Source organism: Dinoponera quadriceps, unplaced genomic scaffold, assembly GCF_001313825.1.
Source record: "Dinoponera quadriceps isolate SergipeBrazil2010 unplaced genomic scaffold, ASM131382v1 scaffold5230, whole genome shotgun sequence".
In the NCBI taxonomy this organism is placed as follows: domain Eukaryota; kingdom Metazoa; phylum Arthropoda; class Insecta; order Hymenoptera; family Formicidae; genus Dinoponera; species Dinoponera quadriceps.
In genome coordinates this window covers 531,588-557,336 of record NW_014559346.1, presented here as the reverse complement: position 1 = coordinate 557,336, position 25,749 = coordinate 531,588, and the positions used below count along the sequence as shown (strand labels likewise).

The 25,749-nt window shown below is 42.8% G+C and overlaps 1 protein-coding gene across 8 annotated transcripts; it reads left to right on the top strand.

Annotated features, from left to right (window-relative positions):
• LOC106750331 (parathyroid hormone/parathyroid hormone-related peptide receptor-like) lies at positions 1–25,749 on the top strand. 8 transcript variants are annotated; one of them, XM_014630610.1, is made up of 13 exons: positions 145–328; positions 1,083–1,450; positions 18,560–18,644; positions 20,215–20,321; positions 20,531–20,686; positions 20,990–21,084; positions 21,239–21,564; positions 21,733–21,863; positions 21,953–22,038; positions 22,534–22,678; positions 22,834–23,113; positions 23,617–23,786; positions 24,345–25,749. In XM_014630610.1, the coding sequence occupies exons 2-13, from the start codon at positions 1,436–1,438 to the stop codon at positions 24,468–24,470; spliced, it is 1,722 nt and encodes a 573-aa protein (XP_014486096.1). In that variant the 5' UTR covers positions 145–328; positions 1,083–1,435; the 3' UTR covers positions 24,471–25,749. The 8 variants fall into 8 exon arrangements, with proteins under 8 accessions (XP_014486099.1, XP_014486096.1, XP_014486094.1 ...); XM_014630608.1 differs by having other exon boundaries at positions 1,041–1,450; XM_014630609.1 differs by having other exon boundaries at positions 145–374.

Genomic DNA, 25,749 nt, shown 5'->3' with positions numbered 1-25,749 from the left:
AGCTCGAAAGCGCCGGGATGTGCACGAGAGGGTGGTGCGCGCACGGGAGAGAGAGCGAGACGGACGGGCATGGCTGAGAGGGGGTCGGAAATCGGACATGCGTAAGATATCCAACAGAGAGATACAGAGAGAGAGACGATATATCTCAGGAGGGCAGTCGCGTCGAAACGGCGCTCGATGTTGGTTGGCGCGCGGACCGCGCGGTTTCGAACGACGGAGTTGGCGAGCGTGTTTCGCGCGCGCGTTACGACGAGACGACCGCGATACAAAGTGGAAGCGCGAATGAATTCAAGTTCGCGACAACGGAACTGAAGTCCGGTGGAAGTTGGTACGGGCGAAGGTGTTCGGGCTGGACGGTTAAGTCCCGGTCTACGGTAGATGTTTCTCAGTCTTGAGCCTTAAGAAATTGACCAATCGCAAGTGACGTTTCTTCTATAATTCGACTGTGGTTGGTCAACTGAGTCTTGTGTCCGAAATTCTCACAGTAGACGCCGCTTTGAATTATTCTCTCGGCATTCGATACTGTGATCGGTTAATTCTCTTAAGGTTTAAAGCTTCAGGCAGCTATTGTAGACTAGGACTTAAGGTTCCCTTCCTGTTCAATCTCGCGGCTTAATTTAAAGGAGGCACTCGAAGCGCGCCGCATTGGCAAAGTCCGGCGGTACGTGAACGTCGACGTAGAACGAAAACCGGCCGGAGCGTTTATATATTTCGATATTCCTCTGCATTATTGTTATTCCGTTCTTTCTTCATCTCAGAATATTTCCGCAATATTAAAGAAATATTACATAGCATTCTCGGAATATTGGAATATTGTTTTAATAACGAATCAAATTACGGGGATGATTGCGTTGACGTTCCACGGGAGGTTCGAGACCTCTCGTTAGGTGCCACCTTGACTTTGCCGCCGTAGAACGAGCGGCGTAGAACGCGAATAATAATCCCGGCACAGTTTCCGATCCGTTTCCAGGCGCGTCACGCGCGCGGAAAGCCGATGGATAATTATTACGTTTCTCCCGCTTGTGTGTGTGTGTGTGTAGTCAGTCCATCAGATCGGGGGCTTATCACCGCGACATAAACAGGCGTGTGCCGTCGGCGAATACGCACCGACGACGAGCTGCTGACGTTCCTTGCGACGGATATCTATCTATCTGGAGAGCTTTCGCTGCGACCGCTGTTTTCGAGCTCGAGAGAGCTTCGAGTGCCGCCGGTCGACTCGCGTCTCCTGAATCGCCTCGTCTCGTCGTCGGGTTTACCGTGAAAATCCAAAGGAGCGGACGGAGGGGTGTGCGGCTTGCGATTCGCATCTTTCGGCGACGGAGTGAACGCGAAAGAGAGAGAGAGAGAAAGAGTGGCGAGCGAAAAAGTCAATTGGATAGTCGGTTGGATACGAAAGAACGCGATTCTCTTTTTCTCTCTGTTCTCGTGGAGGAGGATGCTTCCCCATTTGGTGAGTATTTTTTGTATTCTCTATCTCTGTCAGCAAGTAACGTTAATCCGAGAAGATCACGCGCGCGGTTTTTCCTCTACGCATCTACGCTAAATTGTCCTACGCTAAATGCGCGTCGCATCTTCTCTCGTCGTCCCGCACCTCTGTCATCTATTTATACCCTGCAAGCGGTGCAAAAAAGCAACAAAAAAGCAGTCATCCTTGCCGTTTGTTATCGTCGCAGACGTTAATCCGGACACGCGGCTCAATATACGCGAGAACTCGCGAAGAAAAACGCGAACGTTTCGCCGCGACGCGACTAATTCTACGTCTAATCGCGCGCCGAGGTTAATCTCGACACCGTTCGATAGCAGTGCGCCGATTAGCGAAAGGGATATGCTAACTGTTATCCCGCGGTAATACCTGTTATTAATGCACCGCGATAATTGACACGTGTGCGATATTCCTCAGTCAGCCTGAAATCTCCCTGATTTCGGCAATCGCGCGGGAATCGAACCGGGGATTGTTCATACATCCGTCTCCGGCATGTTCCGCCGAAATTCGACGCGAAAATTGCGGTACACTAATTAGCATAATTAGCATAAGCGCGCTTTATAAATAAACATGGACGCTGGCTCTCGTTTTATATCACAATAATCCGAAGGGATAATCATCCGGCGGGATGATAATCTTCTTTGCGTTCTTCTTGTGCCAATTTCGCTTGGACGGAGCGAGAGAGAGAGAGAGAGAGAGAATATGTGTTCAGGAGGAATGAGGCACTATCAAGGAATAAAAATCGCGCTTGGCGATGCAGAAATGAGAGCAACTCGTATTGTGTTATCCGCGGCAGTATCTCGCCCTTAACTATGTCAGGCACGTGATGATGACAAATGTAAACGCGTCGGCAACAGGCAGCTCTCTAAGCTGCTTACGAAAGAACAACCGGGAGGTTTTAGCCGTTTGCTCGATTCGATCTCTGCACTCTGCACGAGGGATGCTGAAGGACGCGATTATCGTCGCGTTCGGCAAATATCAATATCGATGTACGCGCACAGAGTAATCGGAAAGTCCGGACGCGAATATTTCCGGAAGGATGCATTTTTGAGCGACGTTGGTGTGACCTCGAGTAGCGTCGTCAAGGCCACGTGAAGGACATCTTCGATTTCTTATACGAAAATCCCTGCTTTTCGCGGGCTTTTCGAAACGCTGTAACAAAGTACTTTTATGTTAAGTATTTTGCGAGTTATGAAGTACTCTGCAGCACCGCCGGCATCAGCGTTACGCAAGATGTGCCGCGTGAAGGTTGCACGGTCGGATTGACATCTCTTTTGCGTGTATACGGCAGAGATAAGAATTACGAGTCACAGATAACGAACCAAACATAAACAACGGTTGCAATAAACAAGTTTCCTAGTTTGCGAGCGGCTTTGTCCTTTTTCACCGGTTTTATTTGAAATGGACCAAAAAGACAGGGTAATCGAGATAAAGAGACAGGTGGACATCAAGCAAACAATGAGAAATCTGTCACAAGATTTCACCATTCCTTACGCACTTTCCTCCATTATGAGTCGGAATGAAATTTTAACTCAATTCACATTTATGTTCGTTGAGTGATTTAAGAAAAACATCCATATTTTCCCGGGATCTATTATACGAGGTTTCGGAGAATGATTTGCGTAGTAAAAATTCGAACAGGTTTCAGCTGCGATCTCGTACGATCTTCTTTATTATACAACACGTCTTTTTTTTTCTCGTAAAGTTCCATAATGCCCTTTCTGAAAAATTTAGTTAGACCAATGGGGTTGTCGCCGCACCTGAGTGCGTTGTATTTTTCGTCACGTTTTCTTCTATAAGATGTCACAGAACTCTCCCTGTAACGTTCATTTAAATTTCAAGGATTCAATTGTATAAACCAGTATAAAGAAAATGTGTTCCGTGATTTCAACAGCCAGCGTCACGTGTAGGTGAAATAACAAGTTAACTTTGTGATTATGCTCGGTTTTCTGTGAAATATGTGTCTTCTCCGGTTTTATACACTGTAAACATCGTTAACCGGCATTACCTCGAGATCAAATCTCATATTCATTTCGCTTTTTCCTTTATCTCCATGGTATTCATATTTTCATAAATTTTTTTGCATCAGTCCATGTTATGATTAACATCCGTAGGTGTTCATTGCGTTAAACAAATTTTGCTTCCGACATTTCTTACCAAGTTTACGTTCTGCTCAGGTGACCGTCATTAACCCATTTTACCCCAAATTACCCTAAATATTTCATTGCGAGGACAAATTATACAATCCATTTACCGTGTTAAATTTATTGACACGTAAATAATATGTTCGGGTTTGACTTTTGATCGGTAAATTAATTTAATCGGAGCTCGCTGACGACCGAACGTTCAGCTGACTAGGAAGAGTTACGCGGAATAGACCAACCGCGTAAATGTGAATAAATTATCCACATTCAACGATGGTAATAACGATATTATGTGGGTGGGCTCGATTTAGTCTTTGTGTCAGCGAAACCGCTATTTCGTTATGGTCCAGTATGGTTTCATTCATATTCACGAGATGCTGGAGTTACAGTTAATTACTCTCATGTCCGGCCACCTTTGTACTTAGCGAGCGGACGATACGAACGTATCGACCAGTCCGCTCGAATTTGCCGGTTATGAAATTAAAACGATAACTGTATGATTATTAATAATTAATAATAACCGTACGAGAATTCCTCGAACATGCGTATAATTATGCGTGAACGCATTGATTAGAGTCAGAAAAAGATTTTCTCAAATTTAAGCAATTTTATCGCATCCAAGCAAATTTCATCATCGCTCTGAAGAAGCTTAATGTTTCGATTAACAAGTACGATTGTCAGACTTTTCAACGAATATGTATCTTTATCTCAAATAAAAAAATATATTTGAAACGAAAGGTAATTTTCCTGCGAAGAAATTATTTATTTCACTTTATATATTTATTATAATTAAGTAATATTTTGTTTGGTTAAAATATATTATTTCAAATAATAGCGTTCTTTCGGTTAAATAATGGAGTTTTCTTGTGAATGAAAGAATCGAATTTTTCCTCAAATAAATAATATTTCGTACATGTATATGTTGTTTCTGTGAGACAAATTTTCAGTCAAACAAATAGAAATACTGAATCTAAAGAAACCTTTTCCTCTGTGTATTCATTCATGGTAAAAAGCACTTTTCCTGTTGTTTTCTCGCAAATTTATGTGACGGGCTTCACACACGGATAATTAATACGCGGCAATTTTCATCATCGCATTCTTGGTGTCCACTTTCCGCAATTAACTCTCTGTAAAAAGGGCAGTGGAAATACCTGAGAGAGGGAAAGAAAGAGAGAAAGAGAGAGAGAGAGAGAGAGAGATTACGCTTACTTTCCTTCTAATCTCTCTACAATATTTTTATTCTTAAATTTATCAGGAATGTATTTTAAATTAAACTGTAACATCGAGAAACACCGATCTCCGGTACAAAATATTCACATTAATCAATACAATTTTACCGTACAATATTAAAATTTTCGCTAAACTTTCTAAATATTAATTAACAATATGAAAATTTCACACTACGGCGAAACTCTCCATCCGTGTTCAGTGAGGCAGACAATTAAATCACTTCGCCGATTGTCGTGAAAAATCAATACGCCAATTAAGAATCTTAAAGCATGGCTGCTCCGTCCGTTCGCTCGCGCGCGGCGGGCAAGCCGATTAAATTGAAAAAGAAACGAAAAAAAAAGCCAAAGAAGAAGATCGCGACGAAAATACAAACGCGGCGGCGCCCCGGCGACTCTGTCGCCAGAGGACGCAAACCGTAAATAATAAATTCGCGATGAATTTAAATGGCCGGGCCGACGCAAATCGCAAATGATCACGCTCCATTGCCTGCCCGTGTTTCCTGTATTCCGAAAAGGATTCATGGATGTTAATGTCGGCGCAGATTCGATAATTCCCCCGGGAGCGATGCAGGCTAACATATGCCCGATACAAGGCAACACTCGTTCGACGGCTCGGAGATTCGAATTCAATAAAACGGCACACACACCGTCATACACGCACGATCGCAATCCGCGTCTGCCGATCGCAAGCACACGCGCGTAATTGAATTACGTTAGCTTTGCGCGCGCGAGTGTGGCGTAAAGCTGCCCGAAATTTCCGCTGCCACTTTCTCGCATGCGATCGCATTCCGCGCGAAAAACATTGCGCGCCTTGCGTTTGGCTCCTCGCGTATGTACCGATTTAGAAGAGAAGAAGACGCGCGTCATCGATAGGACGTCGGAAATTACGTACGTGAGATCCATTTTTTGCCGCCGCCGACGCTGAAATATTGCGGTCGGAAGAAAGTGTGACGAGAGAGATGTGTGAGTGTGTGTGTGTATATGTGCGTGCACTTGTTTCGCGCGTGCAGCGCGCGGCCTTTTCCAATGCCAACCTTCCGGCGCCCCGTGGCGAGAGAGAGAGAGAGAGAGAGAGAAAGAACGAGAGAGGGAGAGAGAGAGGCGACGGGTTGCACGGCGTTAAAATACATACGTAACGATAACTAATAGCACAAAAGAGCCGCGTCCGAAATAGCAACGCGTGACATGCACATTTTCCATGTATTATTTTTGCAACGATTCACGACGCGCATGTTCTGTGCGAGATTAACGCACAAACGTGGCAATATATAATTAATATTTATGTGCCCCGGATATATATATACATATATATACATATATTAGCGGAAGCGACGCAGTCACAGATACAGAGCGGCAAAAGCGGGAGAGGGAAGCCGGGATCGCGCGGACGTTAAAATACGCGATGGAACATGTGCAGTGTGCTTGTGCGAGACGCGCAAATAGAATTTATAACAGTCAGTACGACACGTTGCAGAATAAAAATTTATCGGCATTCTGTTAACCCGGGAATGGTAATCTTATTTAGTTTTCTTTTTTAAGCGAACGGTGTCACTCGGGGTCGTTTTGTACCCCAGTGTGTTTTTACAGGCTTACATTATAAATAAGACCGGTCACGGCCTGTTCTTTTTGCACAGGTTAGGTCTCGAAATGTCCAAATGAAAGGTACACATTGGTTCCCGATCAGTGATAAAAATCCACTGCAATGTGAGCTTCATCTTCTGAACGCAGGGGTATGAAGTGACACTATTCCCGGATTAAAGAAATATTCCTGCGTTGTGCCTTGGTTGTATGCCTGAAAAGTATTTCGAAAAAAAAAGAGGAGAACTACATATCAGCGTGGAGGAAAAAACGCAGCGCGTTAATAATGATAATTCCATTCCCTTTTGAACGCGCCGACGTGATACACACACTAGCATTAATTCTCATAATTTAAATTAAATCGCTTTTCGATCACAAATATCGCAAATAGCACGTGCACACACACAGGCAGCTATTTTTAATTTTAATGCCGCTCCTCCCATAGTTTGTTCATGAAGCTGGACATTACTGTTTCAGCACACACGTGCGTTTAAAAGGAATTGCGAATATTGCGTTAGAGAAATGATTAAATCATGAAATTCGCATGTACGCACGCCGGAGCAAAGTCGGCCGGCACTGACGGATTTTTAATTCAAAAGTCGTGGAATTTACAAAAAACACGCAGCACACACCGGGCTAACGAAATATTTTAAGAGCGTTGACATCGGCAAATAATGCATAAACGAATATAGTAATTGTTTCGCATAGTCGTTGTACAAGCGGCGCTTGCAATTTCCGGCGCTCTTTTCGGCGTATCTTCGGTAACACACCGGCGCTATTATCACTTTCCAAACTGAAAACACGTCGCTCTTAGATCCTCCCTTTGCCTCAGCGCGCCATTAAATTCCGCTTTTATATTCTTAAATCGCGGCAAACACGGTTCGAGCAGCAAACGAGCAATTTTCTAATCGTAATAATCGTGTCTTTAATCATGGCGCGATAATTGATATCGATTTTCAAGCACGCATTCAGCCACTCATATAATGAAGGCGATGACGATGTAGACGAGGAGGGGAAGGAGGGCGAGAAAAATGCAATTCTTTATTCGCCGGTACGGAGGAAAAGGAGTGGATCGACGATTGCAGGGCAAAACGTAACATGATGGAAGGAAAAAGTTATCGCGCGTCAGAGGAGTCTCTCCCGAATCTCTTTCTGTCGTTTGTCGTCGTTGCGTTTGCGCAAAAATACAACATACGTGAAATGAAGTGTAATAATAATCGAGTCGTGACATATCGCTAAGATTCGCGGAAAATTATTCAAAAATATGTGAAATAAAATATTCATATATATAAATATATAATCATAACTATTATCTTTTACGAATAAAGTACAATAAATATTTTCGGCGACGGTATGTATAAAAATTGAAATTTAAAACGACATTTTTCTAAAGAAAAAACTATTAACTTTCCTAACACGTTTATAAAGAGGTTAACGCGACGAGCTTTTCCCGCAACGATCGACCCGCTGCTCGAAATTGCGGCTTGTTTACCGGCCGTGAGAGAGATTATTGTCGAGGCAATTCGAGTTTTATCATGTTGCACTCTCAGAATTACACATACATATATGCTCAAACGTTTTGGAAAAGCAACGTTCTAATGAGAGAAACGGTGGGGAAGCAGCTGAAATGAGTAATAATTGTATAACTCACCGGCCGATTCTGACCTACTGACGCACCACCGTCTCTTCTCCCGGTCGATCGCTGCCGGGCACTTTATTATCGCTACGTTTATTCACTTTAATGTTTCAGTCATTCGGATCGGATAAACGCGGCCGATGATGATTCCGATTGTTGCGATTAATGCGGCATAGCGCGATCCTGTCACGTGTGACGATTGACCCCGCATTCTTTACGAGGCGAGAGAGAGAGAGAGAGAGAGAGAGGCTGACCGAAATAGCGACTGGCGCAAAGGCGTGTGAAGTTGCCGTCAAGTCGATTCAGGTGTATGAAACAGGAGTAAATCGCACTTCTTCGATATTTCTCGACCTTTCGCGTTTCAGTTTTTTTTTTAAACACTTCTTTTCAGCCACGCTTGAGTTTGGTCCATGGAGAATCTAATTAGAAACGTTTCAAAAAAAATATTGACGTATTTCTCTGTTCATAAGAAATCGTGATGAAACTTATGAGAAACGTAGTTCCGTGAGCAATGCGAGTTCGAAGTTTCACAACGTATTTTCAACGTGATAAACGACTCGATACTGGATCATGGAATGTGGTGGATCCGGAAATTCCGCAATACATCAGGTTGATATCGGCGGAACATCTCGTTATCGGTTGAGAACGGAAAACAGTTAATAATCGCTCGGTGATCGCAGTTGGCAATTGTGTTACTATTTTACTCAGTTGATCCAACTTGGAATAAAAGTCGTTCATACCGCAACCAGACCAACTGGATACTTGCTAATCAATACCAAATTTTCGCAACACCTACCGAATGTTCCATCAAAAATTAAATCTCTAATTAAATGCATTTAGTAAATATATCGATCTCTTTTTTCATATGTGTGTGTGTGTGTGTGTGTGTCATTATATTAAAACGGTGGCGCGCCTTTGTTAACACCGGCACGAATTTATTAATGGAACGACACTTTATGACGCAAACCAATTAGCAATGACCGATGGCGCCGCGTTGGAGCCGGCAAGGTCTTGGCTTTTCGCTCTTTCGTTTCTGAATTGTCAATCGACAGTTTCCTTCCTTCGGCTTCACCACTCTAGATTGATACTGATGAACTTGCAGACTCGTATATATCGAGCTTTCGTCGTTGAAACGCGGGCGCACGAGATTGTGTTGCGCTAAACTTGGAGCGAAGACGAGTTATTCGAAAGTTCCGCCGTCGTATAATGCGGCTCGTTTGCGCCGTGTTTCATCGGCTTTGTGATTAAACAGTCCGCCGTGTAGCGGAAAATAGGACTGGCGTGTCACACAGAAGGCATCATTAATCGAAAATGGTGAATTTTCACTCGTTGCATCCGTACACTTCCCAGTAAGCNATATATATATATATATATATATATATATATATATATTAGCTGTGTAATATATTACATAGAAGTCTGTGGTAGGAAGACGCAACAACGTCTGCGACGATTTTATTTCCGTTGTCACGCACAGCCATGAAGAATAATCGGGTTTATCCGCGACATGATCCACGTGGCTCCGTATTAGTCAACGTTAATTTAACTCCGTAATTGAAACAGTGTGTATAGCAAAATGAATTGTCAATCAACAGCAAACGATAGTTCGTTATCTCCCGTACACCCGTACTAGTCTTATCGGCGGACCTTGCCCTTGGAGGAAAATTCAACTTTCTTTCCCCCTTTCCGATATTATTAATGATCAAAAGCCTCTTTCTTTTCTACAAAAGCTTCAAATATTCGTAGAGGGAGTCCTTTCGTAGAAGAAAGTTCCTCTCCTCGTTCCAGAGAACATTCGAAGTATGTTTTACGAGGCATATAATATCATGTAGAGATCAATTATAGTTAAATAATGTAAATAATATGTTTTCAAGCGATAAAAATAAGAAGGAAATAATGAAAAAAAATAATAAGACACAAGTAAAATAATATAATATAATAATGATGAAAGAATAAAAATAATTTTCTTCGTGACAATTGAATTTCGGGACACTTCCAGCGATTATATTGCGAATCTAATACCGCAATGAGCGCGTAATATTCCTAGAATATTATATGAATATTATTCAATTAAAATAATATTCCTATAACAGGGATGATACACGCGAAATCGTGAAGTCGCAGAGTATCGAGGATTCTGGCGGGGGGATAAGCGAGCGAGAGAGAGCCCGAGAAATAAACGTTCGTCGCTTAATTAGCGATAACGCGAACTTTGAAGATAGACACGAGTCATACGTTAATTAACAACGATTTTGTCTTAGCAAAGGGAACCGCCCGTCGCCACCTAATGGGAAACCTACATCCCTTCCTTTATTCGCTACCCTTTCGATCCGAGTAATTGCCGGCGTAACGCTGATGCCCATTGATTCACGTGACCCACCATCGGTAGGAGTAATCCGGAATTTATGTTACGTGCTGCGTGGCCTTCGCCATCGTCTCCTTTTATTTCGCGACGTTCCGGGCAACCATTCATTACGCTTATTCGGTGTACACCACGAGAAGGACACGTCGATGAGGAGAAATTAATCGGAATGAACTTTCATCAGTTGATACGAAGCTGTATCAAACGGTGAGTCGAAACGAAATATTTTGGTGTTACTTTGACGCTCTTAAGGGGCTTCTTAACTAGATATACTCGTATCAGAAGTTTCTTATTTAATTATAAGAGATAAACGTTTGAGCGTGCCAAAATATATGCCAGATATTTCCTCTACGTTCTAGTAAAAGTGGCAAAAAATATAAAATATAAAATATTAAAATATAAAAGTGGAAAAAAAAGATCGTCTCGACACAGCCTCAGACAAAACGCTCGGACACGGATCTATTAATTTTTTTATGTATTATATTTATGTATTATACAATAAGATTTGATATTAAACTCTTATTTTGCTATCTCAGCTCCTACCGTGTTGTATTAGAATTAAAAGTTTAATGCAAGGCCGAAATTTCGACTCGGCGAAGTGGACATTTCATTGGAAGTGAACGAACGATAAATTTTAGTGACGAACGGTATGACAATGACGAACGACCTGTTTCCTAGATTCGGAAAATTAATTCCCGCTCTTTCGAGAAAAAACATCATTTCTCTTATCATCTTCACGTACGACGGAATACGTTTCAATACGCCGTTCCAAACTTTTCAGTTCAAATCCTCCTATCTGAAGAAGCTCATGTGTGACTGACGGCTATTATTCGGATTATTAAACTCCATTATGCTTGATATCTATCGTAATACGAGTGAACGAGTATAATAGTATCATGGAATAATGAAGCGCGCTCCGAAGGACTATATAACCGATTGGGAGTAACGTTACGACGAAACCATATCATTAGCCAGCGAATGTTTGTTCAGGTTTTAATGGAACACGGGTATAGCAAAGTGGGTGGAACTTAAATCGTATATAAAATATAGAGAAATGCAAAATGCTCCGTGTCAAAATATAAAAAATATATACGTTCTACACAAAAGAAATATACGTTCCACAAAGAAAATATACGTCACACATAGAAAAAAATTGTATTTTCTGTATATGTGGGATGGAATATATATTTTGATTTTAATACCACTTATCTCCGTCTCCACTTCCGTGCTTAAAAAAAAAAGGAAAAAAAAAAATATATATATATATGTTATGTATGTATGTTTATGCGAATATATATATATATATATATATATATATTCGCACAAACATACGCGGTCTGCATATTACATTCCGCAGAGATATTTGGAGAGTCGAGCGGTATTAGAAGGAATTAAAGGGGATCACTTGGATGAGACATTTATTCATCGTACTAATATATGTCCATTTAGTATTCCCCGAATCTTTCATCTAATTATTTGTAACAGTATTTGTTAGAAAAAAGAAAAATTAATCACGGCGTATTATCGATATATTAGCGGTGAGAAAATGTTATCTGTCATATCTGACATTTACAAATTAATATGTAGACTTTTAATATCAGTTTCTCTCTCTTTTTTTTTTTTGACTGGATTACAAAGAATCGTCAGTTCCAGTTTGACATTTTGCCGTATTTGTATTTCACGTTGCGAATCCTGTTCGGAAACGTTAAAATTTATTTAGTCATGGAGAACGATACGTTTCCTTTTCCAGTTTTATCCTGTGGGATCCTCCCGAGCTCTTCTCGCGTCGGGGCCTACGGGAGCTTTCAGCGGTTTGAGGCGCGCTTGAAGAAGCTCGTGTACAGAAGTTCTCAGTAAAAACGTCGCATAAAGTTTCCCGGCGAATTACGCCGTATCAACCGTACGACCGAAATTTATTCAATAATAAATGACAGGCGCGAGTCGTCCGCTCGAGAGAAAATTGAGTGGCTGCGTGTTTCGCATAATAACGAACGGATTCCTTCGTAAGCACGTAACATTGTTTAATATTGAATCATATTCTGGAGGTATTCTTAGGATATTAGACACTATATTCTAATAATATCCCAGTAATGTTATTTAATCTAGGAATACTACGCGAGCTTATAAGACTACCGAGCGACATTTCGCATAACATCGTGTTGCGTAGGTCGCGAAGGTCACAGCCGGAATCACCGAGTCGATGTCGCTGAAGCTTTATGCAGTAGCTATGGATTAAGCTTTTCTACAAACAAGTTCTTCGGTTCGATGAAACGGTTTCAGCTTGCTTCGCTCCGCGCTCGAATTGTCGCTTTTGCCGGCGAACGGACAAAGAAGTTAGGAACTCAATGCCGCGCATTGATTTGAAAGTGAAAGTTTTTCGCCCGGATTTTGAATCTTGATAAAAGTTGTTCCATGAAAGATATTTTTTATGACGTCACTTCGCTGCATTGTTGATAATAACGGGAGCAGACGTGAATTTTGAGCGCGTGTCAATTGGAATTTAGTATTATTTCCGTTTATTTGTAACCCGAAACTTCAAACTCCTCGCTTACTAACTAGAGAAGCAAATTTTTATGTGAGAAATATTAATATTGTTTACAAAAATTATGAGTGAGACGAGCGATTCGTCAGCTCGGAAGGTTGCGGAGGTGAAGGCACTGCTTGACACCGGGGATTATTCTAATCGAGTAAACACAAAATCAGTAGCCTTGCTCCTCCTCTTAACCTGCATTCCGTTAGAAAATCAAAGTGCGTCTAATAATATGGCCGGGGACTATCGGCGTGACTTGCGACAATTCATACAGCGGCGGACTCATCGCCGAACATCCCTGAAGCTGTACAACGGTAATTTCGTATCGCGAAAAAAAGAAAAAAAGAAGGAAAAATACCGGGCCAGAGATCCCTTTCGTCATGATAAAAGCGGAGATATTATACGCAAATATACCTGGCGCGTAACGGATTAAAGTGGGGATTTCCGTCCGGCAAAGACCTCTGGAAAGATTTCGCAGTTCTGTAAATAACCGGCCGCTATCGCGCCCCAACCATGCGCATAATTACGGCCGCGGATTACAGTCGGATGACGTTGCGATTCTTGAAATAACCGAGCGCAATGAGCGCTTACACGCTCGAGGAGGTCTCCTGAAAGGAGGATTTGTCATTTAACAAATGAGCATTGAGGCCGTCGACGAAGGGCTTGACGAAGACCCGAAAGTTTCAACCGAGCGCGCCGAAACCAGATTACCTATCCGCGCTCCGTTGCGAAACGAATAACAAACGGGTGTGCTTGCGGCCATTTATTACGTTCCTCGTTTCCACTTTTCACCGGGGGAGTCTTTCAGCCCCCATAGAAACCTTATCGTTTATTTAGGTCCTCGTCGTAAAAACAGTCTTTGCATCGTGCAATAATTTACAATATTTCTCAATATTATCCCGACACCCGTTGGGGGAGATGCTTCGTGCTTACACCACGCACAGTTCTCGGTTTTCAGTGCAACATCCCATAAAGCCCTCGAGAAATCGAGACGGTAACGGCAGAGAGGCGTGCGAGTGTCGCTTTATTCGCGCCAAGTCCCAGTTGACGCGCCCCCGCGTCTTTTTCTCACGTCTTCGTGATGCTTACGTTTCCGACGTACCTCTTATTATTATCGCCAACACCGAAGTCGGCGAGTTTTCCCCCACCGAAGTCCGTTACGTACTCTTAAACATCACTTCGAAATCGGGTGAACCACGTAAGCCCGGCAACGTCGGGGAAGGAAAGGATGCGCACGTGGAGATACGTGAGAATACGAAGGATCGCTGACGTTCACGAAAGAAGGATAACTAATAACTGCACAAAGCACGCGCGTGGAAGAGCTGACTGCTTTCACTCCGCTCGAACCGGGACGTGTGAGTGAAAACCGAAGACTTTTCTCGTCGGAGGCTCCTCTGACATGCCGCGAAAGTGCATAGATATAAAATAAAAGCACGTTATTCGGGGTAAAAGAGCACGTGGAGCACGCGATCCTCCGTCTTTCTCCGGTACTTCCTGCGCGAGGAAACGAGGAAGGTATCTAACGTATCTCTCTGCTCTGATAAACATGAACCGTGGAATAGTAAACAAGTGTGTTATCGCGAAGAAAATATTTTCAACCGAGGTGAGGCTCAATCACGCAAAGTGCGGATGTTCGTTTTGCGGAATAACGGTTTCTAATAATAGACGACAGACGGCGACCCTCCTGAACGGCGTAGGAGAGAAGAAACTAGGTCTGGCTGATTGCAGCGGCGAATAATTCGCATAATGTTAATGACTCGCGGCATTTCTCCAAAGACCGATCGGCCACGGCCGAACACACAGGGAAAATAACGATATCGTTTGAGGTCACAGTTTATTCGTTAGAGATCGCCGGGAAACGAGCGAAAAGCCTGTAGCGTCTCCCGACCGCGAAATTCTATCCGTCGTTTATCGATTATCTGTACCGAGAAAAATAATTCTTCAAATAAAAGAGAGATATTTTGTTAAATGTTTTTTTTTTTTTTTATTTAGATAAATGTTCGTTAGATTTAAGAGGAAGATTCACGGGTGTAAAGTGTTATTTCTTTAAATTTGTAAAACGATTTGAAAATCGTGAGTTCGTAGATGAAAGAGTGTAATTTCTTTGCGATTCGAAGTACCGTTGTAGAAGAGAAGGGAATGATTTCTTCGCGAGGAAAAGTTTTCTTTAAACATGAGAATCGTGTTGAAATTACTTACTTTCAAATAAATCTTTGCTTTATTTCAAAGTAAGCAAATGCAAGTAAATGATTTTGTAAATTTAAATGACGCTTTTAATAACAAATATTTGTTTGCAATGTAAACATTCCAATGGAGGCTTCTAATCTAACGGAGAAATATTCTCGCGGGTTCTCTTCGGGTCGCGATCGCGACAATCGTTAAACGGTTAACAAATCATATGTTCGCGTATCATAATGAAAGGGAAATAGCCGCTCTGTAATGATAAATGATAAACGCCAGCGAAGAAGGCAACTTGTTGAATATTGCAAAGTTCGGTCGCGTATCGTGGATTTATCCGTTGCGGTCGACCGATCGGAACGAGCGGGCGATCAAATCGTAAATAAATATCCATTTGCCCGGTGGATTGGCGCGGAAATGACACTTCTGGGCTTTCGCGCGACTTACGATCCGAAATGGGCCACCTGATAGCTAACAAGAGCACCTGGGCAATCCGGAAAATCCAGGAAACTCTGTGCCATTGTGTGCAAATAGAATAGTCCATTAGTAACACAAAACTATTCTCTGCTTGTGCGGAATTACGGTGGTTTGAAATTACGCTGGGGTGAAATTTATGGCGGTGGGGGTAACTCGAAAAGCTTTTCGATAGCTTTTCATACATGCGGCTTTGTAGACACAAAAAAGACACGCAACTCTTGTTCAAACAACTTTTCAATATCTCTCGCCGTTCGGTAATTACTCCGCAAGGAAGAAAAATCGACATTTTTTTCAATCGGCGACTTCAAACCTCCTCAAACCGTAATTCCGCATAAACAGAAAATAGTTTGATGTTACGGATAAACTGCTCAACTCGCACACGATTATTCAGAACTTTCTGAATTTCCGGGTCCCTTATAAGTCGAGATACGGTCGAGCGGACGTCCTTAACCGCCACGTGGCCCTTCGACCGTTATAATCGCTGCTTAAATTTCCCTCGATATTCCGCTCTTTATTTTCCTTCCTCTTAGTTTTTCTTTTTCTCTCTCTCCTTTTGTCCAGTCGATACGCCGATAATCGGCGTGAAAACGTTTCTTCTCAAGCTCTCCACGCTCTACGTAGATATTTGGAGGAAAACTGGAACTTCTGATAAGCGAATAATCGCGCGGAACACTCGTTGATGCAAATCGCGGGAAGCACGCGGAAAAAAAGCTCGCCAATCGGCGAAACGTTTCGAGGTTATTCGGGGAAATGAAATTTCCGTTTTACAGGATTCGTGACAAATGTGTGTTGCGTCAATTTATTTCCCTTGGGAATCTCATCGGGATCCAACCGGCGTATTCGATCGAACGATCGTTTAATTGATCGATCGATGTCAATTTCGAATATTCTCTGGAATATTTGCAATATTTCCCGCGCCCGTATGTAACGCAGAGGAAAACTTTTGTCGATACAAGAAACACGAGAGACGCGCGAGAAACAGGAGAGAAATGTAAGAGCACCGTGGGAGTATATTACTAAAGCGTGATAACAAGGATATCGTCGTGGAAGTTGGACTCGCCGTGCCCGTCGTCATCAAGGTTAAAGCAACGTCGACCGCGATAATAAGGTGGACGAGAGGGGTGGCCACACCCGGCCGTCGCTCGAAGTCGAATCCTACATTTAGAAAAAGAATTTGCCGTTAAAATTAGCAGTTGAAGAAAAAAATCGCTGTGGCAGCTAAGACGTGTCTTTAAAATAGGGAAAGCTGATGTTTCGCAGCTACGGAAGCTGAGTTTACCGACTGTTAGAATTTAGCTGCCGTAACTGAGAATATTTTAACGGCTAAAAAATTGAGCTTCCGTGCAGCTGCAACATTGACTGTCCTTATCTTGCTAAACCTGTGCTCTGTTAAAGAATCAAAGTGCGTCTGATAAAATGGCCGGAGACTGTACGTGTCACTGTGTAAGGAGGCGGAAGTCGGCTAGTCATCACACACGACACATAATACTTTGTAATAATAATAGGAATAATTAATAACGCAATAACGAGCTCAAATAAGCCGGCATTACGATATGTCATTAATAAATATATATTGCATGCACGTTTAATTTTCTATTGTAGGACGTGTGCATCCACGCACACACGCGCGATGGAATTGCAATGGCACTTCATCGGGACGACTCAATGGCACACACAATTTGTATGTTTAAATAACGTGTTGCTTTGGATATTAATTAACGATGTGGCCGACGGTGTTGAACTGCGTGAACGACTACTCGACGAATGCCGGATAATAATTTACAAACAAACGCGTTGGGTTGTTCCGCAAAAGCGTTACCGAAATGACGAAAATCGCCGGGTCGGTGATTTCACGCTTCCGGACGAAATTACTCCTCCCTCCTCCTCTTTCGTTGGATAACCGAGCTGATGTCGAAACGAAGCGACACGTACGAGAATAATAAAAGGAAGGAAAGCTAAAGGATCGCGCCGTAAATACAAAAGATAGAGGGATGCGCGTTAAAATTTACGATGATGTAATCTCGATATCATTGCGATACACGGAATAACGCGCGGCGTTATTTCATTTATCGAACTCGAGAGCTCGAAGCGCAACATCCGACGAGGTTAAACTTTATCGTATTGTGCTTCTCCTTTTTAAAATGATGGATGACTCTCTGACGGCAGAGAGAGAGAAAAAGAGAGACCGCGATCGGAAAAACAGACGGAATAATCGGACAGTCAAAGACAGGCGAGTTTCATCGGCATTGCACAAAAATCACAAAGCTGTTTATTCGGGAACTTTCCGCTCCCCATGTTGGCGGACGCGAATCGACGTTTTTCCGCGTATGATTTCAATATAAACCGGCCGGCAAGACCGGACGTTCGCAAATTAAACACGGGGACCCGAAATATTTGCCGTAATATACGATATTTCTACACATAAAGGGCACCATTTTTTTCCCCCTTTTTTTCTTTACACAACTAGTTCGAACATTTTTCAAACGAATTCGGGGGAAAGTTTCGCGAAGTGCAAATCCGGTTGCACCGCAGTGACATTGCTGCGAACACAAATAACGTGTCTGTTCCTCCCATTTTGCGCGCGTGATTACTCACTCCCAACGACAAATCCTATCTCGCAGATATTCCCGTCGTAATCATCTCAGATATCACAAGCGGGTTTCCCCGTTCTTAATCAAGAAATAGATTTCCTCGACGCATCGCCATCCGGAGCGATTCTACATTACTTGTTACCGTCAAGGTGAAAACTTAAAGCGCGTAACGCGGGAGTAAATCGGAACAACACACGAATGAGATGGAAATCGACGAATAAATTCGCTGAAACGCGTGTATTCTGAAATCAACGTTTTCTTTCTTTCGAGATATCGAGCTGCCGCAACGCGTATTGCAATTTCATGATAAATATGATTATTAAATCGCGCTTACGTCGAAATCTGTTTCAGAAGAACAACGACCTCGGCCGAGCCCAGGATCTGATGATCGAGGCCGAGTCGAAACGTTGCAATCGCGGCAATATCGTGGAGGCAGGTGAGCGAAATACACCGGAAGGTAGGATTTATTAAAAACAAACGGATTTCACTTAACTCGAGAAAATTATTGATTTGAATACCCCCAATTAAATAATCACTTGATTGAAATGGATATTTCTTCTCACAGCTGATCAATATTTACCTAAATTGAGGAAATATATTTAACGAAATACACTTCTTTCATTTGAAGAGTGATTCTTCTCAGTGTAGTAATTTCGAGAACGACACGAGAGAATATTATCGCGCGTCGAAGTCGAACATCGTTGATATTTCAGCGCGCTCAGTGCGGCTTTTACGGACGCGTCGTCCGTCGCTTCTGGCACACCTAACGATTAAACGTGCGACTAGTAAATCTCCCGCCGCGTGTTCTCGGATCTTGAATTACGCATGCACGTCATGCCACTTCGTGCCGGATCGTTCGGTATAATCGTCTCATTTGCGCGTCCGATCTCTTTGCGCGCGTGTCTTTGCGTCGCGTGAAAATGACAATCGATCGCTCGGTATCGTCGTGATGCGAGTCATCGGTTGAGTTTTAAAATTCAAATGGTCGCGTTAATCCCTGCATGGTCGTTATACCACCGTTTTTTTCTTTTTCTTTTCAACGCAAAGACAGGGGTTGTACATATTCGCAGAATATGTTACCGGCTTCACCCGCGACATTTCTGCACAGAGTTTGAATCGAGAACGATGAGGCCCTTCCATTGTGAGTCGCTGAGTGGTCGATTCACACTCGATGCAACGGTACATTTAATAATAATGACCGTGGCGTTTGTAATCGGATCTGTGTTTATGTGTGTGTGTGTGTGTGTGTGTTGCGCCGGCGTGTCGTGCAAAGAAGATTTCCATCATTTCCGCAACTTTTGAGACGCGATGTCGACGCGAATCGATGCGACGGGTGTTCAATTACGGATACGTAAAATATATTCCATTGCGGAATTAGAGGGTGAAAATGGATGGAAACGGAGGATTATAAAATCAAAGTTGCAAAATCAAAGAGAACGTTGAACGAAGGCAACGAATTGAGAGAATCGAGGAGGCCCTGACGCGAGCTCTGACGCGTACGTAATGATCGCGGAAACTAAAGGGATCGCTTTTAATTTAATGTGAAACTGGGTCGATGTGAAAATTCACGGGATCCGTGTCGCTTAATGCGCGCGTGTACACACTTAACTCTCGCATTTAGTGTTTATTATCACTCGCTCGCGAAACCGAGTTTGAAATTTCGAGTTGCCGCTCCGGCGCTCTTCACGCAGCTGGTCCGTCGAGTTGTTTTCTCAGGTATCCTTTCAAATGTCAACAACATATTAATCAAAACACGATCTGTAACCACACGTGTAAACCTACTTGCACAAGTTTTGTTTTCCGGCGCCAAAACCAGCGAAATCGCGGGGATTTAAGACGTCATCGTGGTGAAAAAGTAAGATCAAATCGCATCGTTGGTACCTATTTTATCAACTTTTGCCGTGTTGTAGAAAATTGAAGGTTTAATACGGGGTTGAAATTTCGTCTTGGAGACTCGACTTTTTCATTTGTTCTCGCGCTAATATTCTCGATACAATCTGCTTCAGGTTGGTGTCCCGAAACTTGGGATGGGTTGTCGTGTTGGAACTCGACGCCACCTGGAAAATTGGCCTTCCAGCCTTGTCCCTATTATTTTATAGGTTTCAATGACCAGGTAATACATACTGTATTCTCTTTCTCTCTCATTTGTTCAAGTAAAAATTTCATTCGCAATCTTACTCGCATCAAATTCTCATCGATGCTTGGAGCAGGAAAAGTCCGTCTTATCTACTCTCACATATAACATGAATATTTCTTATCGTGCAATGAAAAGGATCCCCGGATAAACTGGCTGGAAATAAGGATTTTCCGTTTACCTTTCAGGCGAACGCCTCGAAGCAATGTATGTTGGATGGTGAATGGTTCTTTAACGTCGCAACTGGCACCACGTGGAGCAACTATAGTCAATGCTACACGCAGCAAACACACCTCCTACTGAATACATCGGACGTGCAGACCACTAACATCACTCTCATCAAGGTGAGATAGAGAAATAATTTGCGTGTTGTTCGCAAGATGGTGAGAGACTTTTTTGCACCGAATAGTCTGAACTCAGCATATGACAACTATTGTACCTAACGACCGAGTTCAAGGTTCAAAAATCAAAGTTCAATATACCGATGTCTATCGTTAGATACGCTTGTCATATACTTATAGATCACTCCGAACAAAAGAGTTCCTCACCATTTTGCAAATAGCACGCGAATTTTCGAGATATTAATTAAAGACGCCTCTATACACGGCCGTTTTCAATCATCGGTGACTCGGCCTTGTCTGTTGTAGAAATTCCTGCCGATCGTGAAGACCATCTCGAAACTCGGCTACACGATCTCGCTGTTCACTCTCATCTTCGCATTTTGTATCTTAGCTACCATCAAGTAAGCGTAACGATATATAAATCCTAATCTCTCGACGCGATCGGTCGCATCGATTTCAAAAGAGAAGATCGCATATCGCGCGAGACCTCTTACCTCGTAATCAACGCGGTAATCGCGTCGCCACAAATCAAGCTTGTCTTCCCGTCGGACGTAGGAAGTTGCGATGCCCGCGGAACATATTGCACATGCATCTGTTCGCCTCGTTCATGATGCGGGCCTTCATGGGGCTGCTGAAGGACATGCTCTTCGTGTCCGGCATCGGAACGTCGAACGTGGTGGTCCCGGACGGCGACGGTTACTGGCTGGTCGACGAGACGGACAACTGGCACTGCAAGATGGTCACCAGCCTGTGGCAATACTTCCTCCTGGCGAACTATTTCTGGATCCTGATGGAGGGGATATACCTGCACAATTTGGTCATCCTGGCGCTCTTCACCGACGCCAACTCCAGCATCGCTGCCTACATCATTTCCGGATGGGGTGAGTGGGATGAACTCGAAATAGAAGTATTTTTATTCGTGAAAGATAAATCATCGCGAGCTCGATGACCGAGATCAAGAGAGTCTGCATTTACGGGGATGGTTTGCTCAATCTTCATCTTCCTCTCAGGTTAAATGAACTCTTCATTGCTACTCCCTCGTTGCTTAGGTCTGCCGGCCATTTTCATCTTACCCTGGGTAGTCACGAGGATTATGTTCGAGAATACGTATTGCTGGACGACCAATCTGCAGCCTCTCGTCTTTCTCTTAATACGTGTGCCCACGATATTCTCTATTTTGGTAAGAACCGCTGAACGCACCGCGCGAAATTCGTTGTATCGTGATTGAATTCCATCGCAAATTAATCGCTACTCCTCCGGTCGTGTCAGATCAACTTCGTGCTCTTCGTCAACATTGTGTGGGTGCTGCTGTCGAAACTGAAGTCTAGCGTACTGGAGGAAACGCAGAGATACAAGTGAGCTTTGTGAAAGAGGAAAGGAAAGAAACAGTATTTCCAATTTACATCGCATTGATCGATGAATTTTAGCTGTTTGGCCTCTAAAATTCCTGTTTCCGTGCCGAATTTTAACATATTTTAATATATATATAATATCTATACAACTGCAGTTTTTTATTTCAAATGTACTGCAATGCCAATTGCTTTATTATTATATATAAACAAATTCGGAATAATTTTGTATGAAAATACATTTTATACTAAAAAAATTACTAAAATATCAAATTACTAAAATTAAAAAAAAAATATATATATATATAATTTTTGTTTTTCTATGTTATTATTATTTTCTTCTTTTTAATATTCTAAGAACACTTTTATAATATGCCAAGAATATTACGTGAAGTGGGCACATCGATAGAACATTCTTAGAATGTTATGAGAATGTTATTTTAATATTTAATATTATTCTAGAATTATTACTTACGGGGTAACTGATATTCCGATTTGTAGGCAGTGGACGAGAAGCACGTTGGTTCTAATGCCGCTGTTCGGGGTGCACTACGCGGTCTTCATGGGTATGTCGTACAGCATCGGTAAGAACGAGACCGTGGAGGTCACATGGCTCCTCAGCGACCAGCTGTTCGCGTCCTTGCAGGTATATAATACGCAATGTTATTAGTTGATCTCTGCTTTAGCGTACAAATACCGTACTATTATTTGCGCTGATATTTATTTATATTTACAACTATGTACGATGAGCGATCACGCTCGAACAATCGTGACTCGAGTTATTTCGATTATCGAGAGCAGGGCTTCTTCGTGGCGGTGCTGTATTGCTTTCTGAACGGCGAGGTGAGGGCTGAGGTGTCGCGGGCGCTTCGGAGCAGCAAGTGGTCGCGTCTACGCGGCCGATGGGGTCCGCGACCTTCGACGCACTCCGTCAGCGTGTGTAGCTGCAACGTCTCCGGGAAGCCGGACCGATGCTCCAAACGACCCGGCAGGTGGTGGAGGGCGCGCTGGAAGTCACCGTCCTGCATGTTCCAGGAGCGAGCGACCCGTCGGTCCACCCACTCGATGGCGAGTACACAAGGTGTCCTCTTGAGTCCTACGAACTGTGTTCGTGTCACCCTGCTTAATTTGCTGATTAATTCCTAAAGCGGACAGCGTTGATCTTTCTCGGCCGGACGGATCGCCGAATGACTGCTCCACAGTGTATTTGCCGGTATCTATAGATAAAGTTATCTGAATAATCATCCAGGTAGTAGAAAACAATATCATCTAAAAAAAGTATCTAGATAAGTAGCATCACTTGTCTCTTCATTTAAATAAATTAAAACCCATATCATCTCATCTTCATCTAGATGAATCTGAAATCATCTAAGGCAAACACTGTACTGCTTTGTAAGTGCGTTCTAATGAACCGACGGGGTTCCGCGGAGTAACACGTGACAAAAGTCTGAGAAATCTCGACGCTGACCCCAGAGCCATCGATAGGTGGCGCTCGACGAGAAGCTTATATGTCTATGTCTCTAGAGCTCTAAATGAGATCTGTCTCGCGTCACACGACAGCTCCATGAAATGGAAATTTTGCAGATGATGGAACGAGAGGAGGTAGTTTAGCGAGCAGCAGGGGCTACCTAGAGCTCGCCGGCAATGGTCAGTCGGCGACGGGGCGGCAGGCGACGCGAAGCCAACATGGTCGTCATACGTCGCCGATGTGCAGCAAATATACCGATCAGTCGCTGCTTTCCTTCTGCTCGAACGTGAGTTAACCCCAGAGGTGTTGAACGGGACTCCCTCTTTTCTCCTTCTTATTCACTCCGTAGCACACATATCGCGCGATATCCGCGTCGGTCGATGTTGTGACAGCTGCATGATGGATGATAGAGACGTAACAAAGTGAAAACCGAGAGGGAGAGGGGGAGGGAGGGGGGAGAGTGGGAAAGAGAGAGAGAGAGAGAGAGCAATGAGTCGCATATGGAAATTCGAAGCTCTAGGGAGAAACGGGGTATCGTTTCCCTTTGAATCGGTAGTTATGTAATGCGAAATTGATCGAACTCTTCCCTCTCCGAAAACATATATCGCGTGGGGCAAATAAGAAAAATTTCTTTTGAGCGAATGGAATACTTTTTATCCCTAAGATAGAGCGTGAGTCCCTCTCTTTCTTTCTTTCTCTCCGAAATATTTGACAGATGTGCTCGATCGATCACAAGTATTTTATTTTATTTTTTTTCATGGATATATCCCCTTTTGATTCGACGTAATTTAGCGAGAATTTCTGACACGCGTTCTCTCGCAATCGACGATTTTCTTCCTTTCAGGTATCGGAAGCGTCAGGGCCGAATGTCAGCGACAGGATACGTGAGCAGCATCGATGGAGCGATTCCGAGTGCTGCCATCTCGCGTACGAGTTGCACAATCTACAGCAGCAGCACGGACAGCCGTGACAGCACGGACGCCTGGATTTTCTTACGCCTGACGAAAAACCTGATACGCATGTCGCTTGTTTGTAAATGTACACACAACGTTCATACGCGCACACGCATATACCATCGCAGGTGTGCAAATACCATCGCAGGTGTGCAAATTAATTCGGTGCCCTTCTCATCGTGATAGAAATTTTAATTTGAACCAGAATTGCGGGACATTAAATGCAAGGGCATCGAATTAACTTGTACACCTAATATTCCCGAAAAGAGAGGCAAAACCGAAAAGTTTAGTCCGGATCTAGAATAGATGTAGTACGCCCTTTAGTTAGCCTTATACTCCAACAAGGAGAGGGTTTGGACTGTGCATCTCAAAACGTGAGGATTTGCATTGATATATTGCATTTACATTGTTGAGAAATTATAACGATGTAAAGTTACTGTTACACCTGAAGCTGCAATTAAACGTGTCGACTGGATGGGTAAGTGTTGGACAATGAAATTATAAATATTATGCTAAATTCGTTCACTTTGATCAATTTCACCACTTTCTGAGATGCATAATCGAGCCCCAGCACGCAAGAAATGAAAATGTCGAATATCCGTCGTTACTCGTAACGACTTTTATGCACACGCGACGTGAGTGAACGAAGAAGGCGGGTTACTAAAACCAAATATATTTTAATATGGCTGTACGGGCTGTAGTACATTAAGTATATTTTAATAGGACTATATTTCCGATGGCCGCACTTCGCAAGAAACCTATAGTCAATTATCTTGTACACACATTTGCTATTTCCTCTTAATAGGATACATTGATATCGCATAAAAATTAATATATTTCTGGCGTTACTTTATTTATTATTGCCGCGAAAACATTCTGTTTTCCACGTTTGATAAAACGGGTATCGAAATCATTTTTTATTGTTTACACCGAGGTTGTAAATATATCGGTGCATCGTCTTTAAGCTGACAACAATATCGACGAATTACTCGGCAAATTTGAATTAAGAGGATATGCTAGACATAATTAATGTACAAATAAATGTTTGAAAGTTCCTCGTTAAGGAATGCACGGATAACGCTATTGTGAAGTTCTGTGTTATGTATTTAGGATATAAGAATATTCCTTTTCGTAAATATAAACGTTCGGCCGAATAGTTTACGTCACATGCTTTCACTTGCTCTTTTCTCTCTATATGTATGTGCACGTAATCAAAATTGTATCAAAACGGCATGATAGATACGTTTGATGTAAAACTTACGTAAAACCAATGAATGAATTGTATTATAATATGAA